Source organism: Paramisgurnus dabryanus, chromosome 20, assembly GCF_030506205.2.
Source record: "Paramisgurnus dabryanus chromosome 20, PD_genome_1.1, whole genome shotgun sequence".
Lineage (NCBI taxonomy): Eukaryota > Metazoa > Chordata > Actinopteri > Cypriniformes > Cobitidae > Paramisgurnus > Paramisgurnus dabryanus.
The window spans coordinates 26,834,841-26,845,806 of record NC_133356.1 but is presented as its reverse complement, the minus strand read 5'-3'; the positions used below and the strand labels follow the sequence as shown (position 1 = coordinate 26,845,806).

General features: G+C 37.0%; 1 protein-coding gene across 1 annotated transcript; it reads right to left on the bottom strand.

Annotated features, from left to right (window-relative positions):
- Nucleotides 1-4,022: 4,022 nt before the first annotated feature.
- On the bottom strand, nt 4,023-10,544 carry LOC135786476 (uncharacterized). The gene is made up of 8 exons (XM_065295945.2): nt 10,520-10,544; nt 10,242-10,399; nt 9,799-9,935; nt 9,578-9,671; nt 8,938-9,270; nt 8,168-8,342; nt 7,765-7,886; nt 4,023-5,199 (listed from the first exon to the last, which is right to left on the bottom strand). Exons 1-8 carry the CDS (start codon nt 10,542-10,544, stop codon nt 4,879-4,881), a joined length of 1,365 nt encoding a protein of 454 aa, XP_065152017.1. The 3' UTR covers nt 4,023-4,878.
- Nucleotides 10,545-10,966: the final 422 nt, after the last annotated feature.

Genomic DNA, 10,966 nt, shown 5'->3' with positions numbered 1-10,966 from the left:
CTTTTCTTTTCTTGCTTTCCTTAGGATATTTTTTTAGTTTATTTCTTTCTGTTTGTTTCGTGCCATGCTGTGCCCTGTCTTGTTAGAGTTTGCCTTTGTTTGGCCCCTCAAGGGTGTTTTTGTTATAAAATCTTATACAATCAGTCTTTTGTTTAAGAGCTGTCTGCTACTGGGTTCTGTCCCTCCCCACACCTGACAGCCCGTGTCTAATAACTGATTATGAAATACTTGGCACTCTTTTTGTATGCAGACTGCAAACTAAGTTTAAAATTGATTTTTCTATTTTTTCATTTTCTTTTTCTATAATGCTGCATTTGTCTTGCCATTTAAGAACCATTTTTGGTTCCTCAAAAAACCATTCAGTCAAAGGATCTCAGAAGAACCATTTCCTTCATAACTTTTTATAATCTAAATAAACTTTTGTAAAACAAAAAGGGTTTTTGTATGTTAAAGACTAAAGAAACCATTCAACCAAAAATGATTCTTCTATGGCATCACGGTATGTTCACACAGGGCTTAAGCGTTAATGCTTCCCATTCACTTTTAATGGGTGACATCAAGCATTGCTGAAAGGAATTGTGGATCCGTTGGCGCCACATCACTGCCATTGCTCGTGGCAGAAGTTGAAAATTTCTCAACTTTTCAAGCGGCAACGCGTGCGTCAACCAATCAGATCACCTTATGCAAATAACCTTGGCAAAGCCATCCAATTACGTTTATGGAATACGTTTATTGGCCACGCTTCAGACAAGCCTTCCGTCAAGCGTTAACGCTTTCGCCCCGTGTGAATGTACCGTCATAAAGCACATTTATTTTTAACTTTCGTGCGTGTGTGTGCGCGCATGCGTGTGTAAGAGAGAATGTATGTACATCCACAGGAGTCATTCTGACACTGAAATTGTGGTTTTCAGAGGAACTGGCAGCGCTTCTATGTTATTGTTTACAGTGAATAAAAGTGGATACAGTCTGCTTGAGTGTGTGAGCCTTTCAAGCACATTTTCCCCATTTACAGTTAAAAGACCTAAAATCTGCTTTAGCCCTTCAGCCATAGTTAGCATGCTTCAGTCTGTGTCCCAACTTTTCTTGTTTTGCATCCCATGATGGGGGTCTGAATGGAACAGGAAGGGAACGTTTGCGACATGGGTGGGGGGCAGACGTTGTGAAAAAGAAACAAAACAGTAAGAAATGCATTGACAATGACATCACCAACATTTCCCACAGTAGACAGTGTCTTAATGGGAGTTCAGGCTTCCATTCATCGGCCTGGGGTTGGCTTTCCAAGTGCCTGGCACTCCATTCATCTCAATGGACTTTTTGTTGATGAACAGAGGAGCTGTTTCTAGCTTGCAGAAAACCTCAGCTAATTCACTTTAGGGTTACCAGGAACCCTCGGCTTGCAAGGTTGGCAACAATGCCTACAGCCAGGACAACATTATACAAGAAATGCCTACTGTACTGTATGTCTGCATTTTTAACAACAAGTGTGTTGAAATTTGTACATAAGCAGCGAAACAGGGTATGATAATCGATTGTGGCTTAGTTTACTAGTAACAAATAATTCTGTAGTTATGCATAAACAACAACAAGATGTCACAGTTATGCAAAAACAACAAGAAAACTTCAAAGATAAATTAAATTTCTAATTGATAATTAAAAGGCTATAAGGCTTTGTCCTCTTTTTTCTGAATCACAGAAGACTTAACTATAAAGAAATTAAATTTAGGTTTATTGTTACACTTTAACCCTCTGGGGTCTAAGGGGTTTTTAGGGCCCTGGAGAAGTTTTGACCTGCACTGACATTGGTGCTTTTTTCAGTTGCTTATACGATCGATGGCCAAACGCACACACAAACACTCAATGCCATTATTATGTTTAATAATGGCATTGAGTGTTTGTGTGTGCGTTTGGCCATCGATCGTGTACTGGAAGCACGAAGAAAACATTAGCGTCTGGAGATAACTTTTATTTACAGGCGAGAGTAAACAAGAAGATGTGATCGCATATTTTATAAGAATACCACAAAGCGTGTCAAATATGAGGCATTGTGTGTTTGTGTGTGCGTTTGGATGTCAATCACGTCACATTGACGAAGCACACACAGACTTGCGTCTGTCTGGAGATAACTTTATTTACAGGCGCAAGCAAACAAGTAGATTTAATGTTTGCAATCGCATCTTTTATAATGATACCACAAAGCGCGTCCGTATGAGGCATTGTGTGTTTTTTTTATGAGGCATCGTGTGTGTGTGTGCGTTTGGATGTCGATCGCGTCCTACTGTTTGATGAAGCACACACACTTGCGTTTGGAGATAACTTTATTTACAGGCGCGAGTAAACAAGTAGAGGTCATGTTTCCAGCACTCGGATTAAAACTCAACACAGTACTGAATGGCTGCAGAGACGGAGTCTCCATTGACTGGGGTTGACTAATGAATATGGATGATCTCTGCTCTTCTCTTCAATGAAGCGGGGCGTGGCTCATTATAGATAATGCAGTAACAGGAGAAAGACGGTACATCTCGCTCTTCTATTACAGTTAACAACGAATTACAATATTTGTTTTCGATTTCACTTACATCATTTAAAAGCAGACAATCCAAGCATTATGTAGACATTTATCTTTTGTTTCTATGACAAGTATTCGTTAAGTTACAGTTCATCTTTCTGACGCGTATCTGAAAGGACTTCACTAAGGAAGAGAGAACAAAACGAGCATCATGTTTATTTTCTTAATTTTGTGAAAAGCACAACATTCTGTTTTTATTGGGAGTGGACAGAACAAAACTAGACATTTTAATGTTTTAAATGATGTATAAATCATATCTGTATTTCCAAAATCAGCAGAGTTATCTAAGTCTCTTTGAGGAGTGATTGAAAAATAAAGAGTTTGCGCCGCCCGCACCGCAGTCGACCCCAGAGTGTTAACCCTCTGGGGTCCGACCATTTTGAGACACTGGCAGTGGTTCTGACATGCTTTACATTTGGTCTTTTTTTCAGTTGCTTTAAAACATAATAATGGCAAGTGTCTCATAACACTGCATTCAGCACAAACTGGGCTACAATAGTATATGAGCTACATGTATGTACATGTTTGTATTTTTGAGAGAATAATGTTTATGCGTGGTTTTTTAAAAAGCTACATTTTTAAGTCACTGATATGAGTCCACAAAACCCATACTAAACATGTTTTAACAATACCTTTCTAAACAGAATCTAGTAATCTAGAGTTTTTTCTTTAAAATGATGTGAAAATCATTTTGCTTACTCGTTCACATAAAACAATATATTGATTTAGAAATTGTAAGACACTTTTTGTTTAGAGGGGCCGTATGTGAGAAGGATTGATTGACAGCTCAGGAAACAAAAGGGTCGCATTATGAGCTGCATAATGAGTCTTCAGGCATGAATGTGAGAGGGAATTACAGTAAAGAATGTGAGGAGGACAAATAAATGTATACATGTTTGTTTGTGGTTTATTAAGAAGTTAACAATATAATCAAAATAGAAATTAAGGTCAGTAGGACATTTTCAGTTTATTTGGAAACAAACCCTATTAAAAAACTTAACTTGTATAAACTAAGAAACTGATAAACATCAGAGCTGTAAACTTCATGTGGCTCATGTTACCATATAACTTTATGTCCAAAAAGTGTGAATATGGTTTTCCACTTCATAGTTGTACTGATGAGAGGGATGCAGACCTGTAAGAGAGTTATAAACAGCTGTTAGCATACATTTTCCACAGAAATACCACATAAGCTTAATGTTACATACATAACTGATGGGTAAATATCACTGACAGCACTACATTCAGATAAACTATAATGTACATAAACTAAATTCAGAACATCTCAGACAAACATCTGCAGTGATTAGTTATATAAAAAGCTGTTTCCAGATGACCATGTTTCTTCAGATGCCCATCGACTGATCGTCTAGCTTCTGTTTTTAACGCGTTTCTGTAAGCGCGTATGAACTTTAAAAACACATTGCATATGGCGACCATGTGCGCGAGTACACAGCAAAAACGTCAGTGTTATTTCAACTCCCATAGTGTTAAATTTAACACTTTCCCAGAGTTTATATAATCGACACGAGTTCAGAGTTAAATTAACACTTTGGATAGTGTTGATACTTTAACTCCATAATAGTGTTAAAAATGTAACACTCAGAGTGTTGTTTTTTAACACATTTAAGAGTATTTTTTACACTAAACGTGTGTTATTTCTTTTTACTGGGGGTGTTAATTCCTAACATTCACAGTGTTATTTTATGACACTCTAAAGTGTATTTTTAACTCTATATCGTGTTACTCCCTTACTCTTAAAGTGTTAATTTAAATCATTCTGTGTTATTAACACTTTAAAGTGTATTCATGACTGTTGTGTTATATTCAATGATCTGAAAATGAAAAACAAGAAAAAAGAAACATACGAAGAATTCTACTTTTTTTAATAAAGACAAAAATATCTAAGCACCATACAACTTGAATTCTATGCACATTTACAGAGATGGTACAATAGAAAGGCTATCATCTCCACAAGCACTTTGTTAGTCAAAAGGCTTGTAAATTTAAAGATAGTCTGCTTATCACATCTTTTTCAAACACGTAGGCATAAAAGTGCTGACTGAAATGGTCAACCAAAAGCTTGTTTACTATGAAGTAAATCACACTGTTGGCAATAACCCTTATTATGCACACTAACTAAATGTTTTTTTTAAACCTAAAAATGTTAAAAACTGACGCCTACAATGGTCTTGTGCACAAACTAATTTAAACTTGGTGCCTGGATAGAAACTGTGGCCGATCCGCAAACGAGTTATTAGGCCCTGGTACAGTAGCATGCACTGCTTGACAAATGAAACATTTGAACATATTCATATGTCATTCAAAAGTTTTGCCCGCAACTCACGAACTCTTGGAGACTCATCTGTTGTGGTTACATCAATGTTGTAGACAGTTGTCTGCAAAAAAGTGTAGAAATGGACCAGGGACTCATCATAAGACAAGTTGAACACATAGTGGGATTTAAACAGTTCATCAAAAGCACCCAATGAGCTGGTGGCTTGGCAGAAGATGAGCTGTTTGTCAATGGCGATGTAGAAGGTATCAATTGTCTTTTGGGTTCGGCCAACTGCAAGGATGTATGGTTGTTTACCCTCTCTTTCCTGCACATATTCATTGATGCTGCAGCATGACTAAAAGAAGAAAAAACAAATATTATAAATGTGTACACCTTCAAGTGAACCTGGTACTTGCTGATCCATGTTAATGTAATAGACTTTGTAAACATTCCTCCCAAATAATTGGGACATACTGGTCAGTAATACCCATTAATTTCGAAGGAACTAGACTTGCTGCGATAGTCAGTGTTACCAGTGTTCAGCCACAACACCGGTTACATGCACTTGTCCACCACGGCCTCCACCGTTATTAACATTAAAGCGCATATTGTAGCGAATTTGTCCTTATACTTTAAGAATAATAATTAACCCAACATTCAAGCAATTGCCGCACAAATATAAAAGTGAAAGTAAAATGGTCACAGCTATTCATAACGGTGCAAGACCACTGGAGCGGAGCAAACTAATGCTTATCTTTACCACAAGTTTATGTTTGTATAGAAACATAGAATCTAGGGCTGGGACAACGCGTCGACGTAATCGACGACGTCGACGCAAAAAATACGTCGACACAAAATATGCGCGTCGATTCGTCAGACCCAAAAAGGCGGCGCCGTAGAGTAGTAGCAACGCGAGTGGCTCCAGTCCACGCCGGCTTCACAGCAAGTGTGAGCAGTGCGTAAGCGGCGCATGTTTTTTCAGCGCCCATGTTAACAAACATGCACCCTGCCGCATGAGCAGCGCGAGCTCGCGGCTCTGTAGCAACAGTGTTGCAGTCGCTTCTGCGTGGTTCTGCTGCGCTGCTCAAGCTCAATTAAAGTGAAAGTGCTTTGTTTATGGGTTAAATGCTTGTGGATTGACGCGAAAGAGTGTCATTTTTACCATAAAATCATGAATGTGATACCAAGTGTGTTTTAAACAGTCATGACTGAGCAATTTAACAAAAAGCAATGAAATATGTAAAAACACACTGTTGCCAGAAGACTGCGCTTTCATTCACTCATCTAATTGTGTTTATATCAGTCATTACATGGACTAGAACAGCACGAAAACAATGTGGATTAAACAAATCAAGTTATAAAAATTACACTGTGTGACCATCAAAAGGCACATTGAAGAGGTTTTGCTCATAAATGCATGCAAAATAAAGTCATTTGAACTTGAGATTTTATACTGTTACTAAACTGCACAGTATGCCTTGCAAACGCTTTATTAAATGCTACCTCTGACTAAGAATGCATTATTTTGCACTTGTATAGTCTTTTTTATTTAGAAATTTCAAGAGCAATCAACATATATTGAAATTTTTACATTCAGATATGTAAATCAACATGTATAAATTGCTATTAGTTAATTAATGGGGAGACAATCGAGAATCGAATCGAAGTCGAATCAGACTGATAAAATGAATCGTTAGATTAATCGATGCATTGAAAAAGAATCGCTAGATTAATCGTAAAAAAAAATAATCGTTTATCCCAGCCCTAATAGAATCGTACTATTGATATGCACTTTCATGAGATCAGGCTTTTCATTCTTATGAAAGTTAAAGGATAATTCCGGTATTTAACACTGAGTCTCATTTCTGGTTTGTTTTGGATGAACCACAGTGATGGACACTGAAATTTTGACAATGGGTCGTGTCTTGACTTTTTGACTCGTTTAGAAGCGTCTCTTGACTGCTTCAGAATGGAAGTCAAGGGCCATGCACAAACATGTCATTAAAACAACACTTAACGTTCATTTTCAAAACTGTGCTACTCACCGAGTGGTTTGTGGTGTTCGTTGATGATTAAAAACAAATATATCAGCGCAATGTATGATTTCAATCCATGTTATTTGCTATAGTGGATCTATCTTTTCAGATACCTCACAACCGCGTATATACTTCCGCTCTATATTTGAGTCTTACAAAATGCCAAATAAAACACGACAGAAACTGTAATTCGCTACACTACTTCTTTTTAATCATCAACGAACACCACGAACCACTCGGTGAGTAGCACAGTTTTGAAAATGAACGTTAAGTGTTGTTTTAATGACATGTTTGTGCATGGCCCTTGACTTCCATTCTGAAGCAGTCAAGAGACGCGTCTAAACGAGATTTCCTCACCGTCACATCTCTAGAAGGAACTCGCTTAAAGGAATAGTCTACCCTTTTTGCCATATTAAACTGTTATTACCTCAACCTAGACGAATTAATACATACCTTTCTTTTTTCAATGCGTGCACAGTACAGCGTGTTGTGAATGTGTTAGCATTTAGCCTAGCCCCATTCATTCCTATGGTACCAAAAAAAAGTTTTATTTTGTGGCACCATACTTACTAGTGTAACTACTCATGTAACAGTCTTTAAATAGGGAAAACACGGAAGTGTTTGGTGGCTTCCCTGTTTGGTACCATAGGAATGAATGGGCCTAGGCTAAATGCTAACACATTCACGACGCGCTGTAAAGTGCACGCATTGAAAAAAGATAGATATGTATTAATTTGTCTAAGTTGAGGTAATAACATAGTTTAATATGGCAAAAGGGTAGACTATTCCTTTAAAAGCAACATACTGTAGACAGGAAAATCTAGCAAATGCATATAACTAAAAAATTGTCTTGTGGAATTTACAAATGAGGCATAATAGTGTACCTTATGAAAGTGCACCATTTTGTCCACTGCATCACTTGGACTTATTTTGGTCCTCTTTCGTCCAGCTGTGGGTGGCAAGAGATAGAGAAGCAGCAGCATAGAAGCGATGTCACTGTCCCAGTCTATCAGGAGGAAAAACAAGGCATTAAATATAAAACTAGATAACTAATTTGTATTATAAACCAGTGTTTCGGCTACATTCATTCTGCCGTGGTGGTCCGCCAAACCAAAAATCATAACACCATGTCTACAGCTTCAAAGTGAGGTCCAATATTGTGCATTCTATTGTCTTATGTTTAACCTCCAGTAAAAGCATAAAAAAGCATTCTTGCTGGAGTTTATTGCACTTTCTAAATCCTATTCCTTTCACAAGACTGTGAACCATGTATGCTGTGTAGCTTACCCGTTTCATTGTTCTCTGCGAGTTTCTCAGCAGCTTTTAGAAGTCGGCACAGCTCAGATGTCTGAGTCAGGTTTTTGGCCTCTTTGATGACCTTGGGCTTAAATGAGGTGTCCCACTTCTCAAGCATCTTGGAGGCTGTTTCAGCACCAAACAGCAGCAGGAAGTCTTGATTCAACTGTTGATTACACACAAGCATATATATGATGGCAGGGCTCAGTGTATTGTTAATGGTGCGCTTAATGATTTTTATTAGTGTGTGGTATTTAATATTAAAGGGACACTTCACCCATTTGTATTAAGCTTTGTATAGTTAGAAACCCAGTCATGTTTTAGAATGGTCATGCATCATTCCCTCCGTTTCCCCTGAGACGGGAGAAATATGGATTTCAGTGTTGCACTTCCTTCTTTCAATGATGTAAAAATCGTCCTTTTGCATCATTGAAAGAAGGAAGTCCAATATCTTTGTATAGGGGGTGAGACTACAAACACTCCTTTTCTCTGTCAAATAGGCACCAAATTCTAAATTTATGTTACATTTCGACTACAAATATGTTCCACTTTTAATAAAGATTAATGTTTCCACGGGTGAAATGCTCCTTTAAATACCACACACTAATAACCAGTGTAAATCAGAATAAAGACTTTGGAAAAAAGAATAGTCAATAAGACAGGAATATAAATGATTAGGTGTTTTCATGGCTAACATCCAGCAAAACACTGTATATTAAAGACTTCATTTTAATAAAAAAAAATAATAATATACAACTCACCAGTCCTTTGACATCTAAAAAGCGTGGAAATGTTTTGAAGACATCTGTGCTTCTTTGTGGGTCATGCACTAGGTCCTGACGGTGCTGAAACGTCATCTTCATCTTCTGAAATACACTTGCTTCATCAGACGAGTGAACAAGAAATGAAATGGCCTCCCTGCAGGCATCTCCATCAAGCTGCTGAGGCAGTGTGGTTGCTGATCTTTGGCGCTTTGGTCCTTGTGCTTGATGCACTGAGGCTTCCTTGACTGGCCGTTTTCCTGAAGTCCTGGAAATGGTTTTGAGGCGCCACGCTAAATATCCAGTGCCCTTTTCCCCATCATAGAAATGCTCCTGTTCCATTTAAAGAAAAACCACAAATAATCACTAAATGATCTTAAAGAAAGTGCAGATGCAGCATTGTGAAACAAAAGAACAATTACTTATTAAATAGACTTTCTTGTTTTCAAATCAATGTGCAATATCCTTATAACCCAAGTAATTTTAAAAATAAGGGCACTACCATCAATATTATTGTTGAATTTTGAAATCTTTTCACTTTTATAAGCAACTGTAGTTATTTTATAATGAAAACTACAATGCCAAAGCCCTTTTCTTTAAATCTGATGCTGTGTTTTCTTAATAAGGTTGTAAAACTTACATAGCCCTTTGGAGAAAAAGGATCCTTCAGTGAGGGAAACAGAGTAATAATTCCCAGGGCATACTTCTCCTTCTGCTGACGGGAAGGAATCCTACTATAGAGTGAAGAAAGTCAATCTTTAAAAATTTTTCTTTATATAGTACAAGAAACATTAGTTATACCATTACAAGATTACAGCCTTTTTTACATTCCTTTGTACTAAAAACCTTTTTAAAACTTACCCATGTCTCTCAGTAATATCACTCGCCAATATGTTGACAAGCTGTCTCCGAGTGCGGTGCATTAGTGAATTTTCTGACTTGTACTCTTCAAGAATATCCTCTCCTCCAGGCTTTTTAAGCAAGGCATTTTCTACCATCTATTCGCATAACAGGAAAAGGAAAAATAAGTTTTAGTGTTCAATTCTTTCTATAAGATAAAATCATTAGGAAAAAAACATACCACAACATGTCTGTATAGACTAAGGGTGAAAGTTCAGATGAATGTCAAAAAACAGCAGTGTTGAGAAAGGTAAAATTCTAGGAAGGGGCAAATTAATTACATTTTATTTTATAAAAAAGTGAGTTTGGAACCAAATGCTTCAATTAGTGATAATTTAAATTTAGTGTGACACTTATTATTTTGATTTACCATCAATTATAAGTTGTTTTCATCTCTTAATTACCTCCTTTGCTGCCTCTGACACGGAAGCCTTTGTTGCAGAACTGTTAGTGTCTTCTTTGCTGGATCTATTTCTGCCTGTGGGAATACCCAGTTCTGTAAGGTCACGGTCACTTGAAGAAAGTGATATGGTATCCGTGAGGGAAGATGGTGTAGAATGATCTAAAGGAGAAAAGAGAGAATTTGATTAACTTAACCTTTTGTGGCTTTATTTATTTTAGTATAAAAATTTTAAGTAACCCTAAAGTATTCAGAATATATTTTTAGTAATCAGTAACAAACTTGACCCAGCCTTGCCCACTGCCATGTTTGTAATGTGAGGTAATGTAACCAGATAAAGTCACATGGGGCAAGTTTTAAATTATTCCGCTTAACTCTATTTCCTTGTCTTGTAAATCTTAAAAAGAATCTGCAGCAAAAGTATACTGCCATGTGCTAACTAATGTTGATAATTTCACATTAAAAGCAGTAAATCAATAAAAGTCATTAAAAGTAAAGCTCTGCAATTAAAATAAAATATTATGACACAACATTTTAATAAACTGTTAAATACAGCCAAAAGTATTTTAAATACACAGACAACCTTGTGCTGTGATTTGTCGCTGGCTACATATTTTGTTTGGCCTTTAAAGGATGGTTATTTACCTTCCCTGATGAATTCTGAATAGGTGGAGCCTGATTGCAATTTGATGTACTTCTTGATACTGTGGTATTTCAACTTCAGCAACA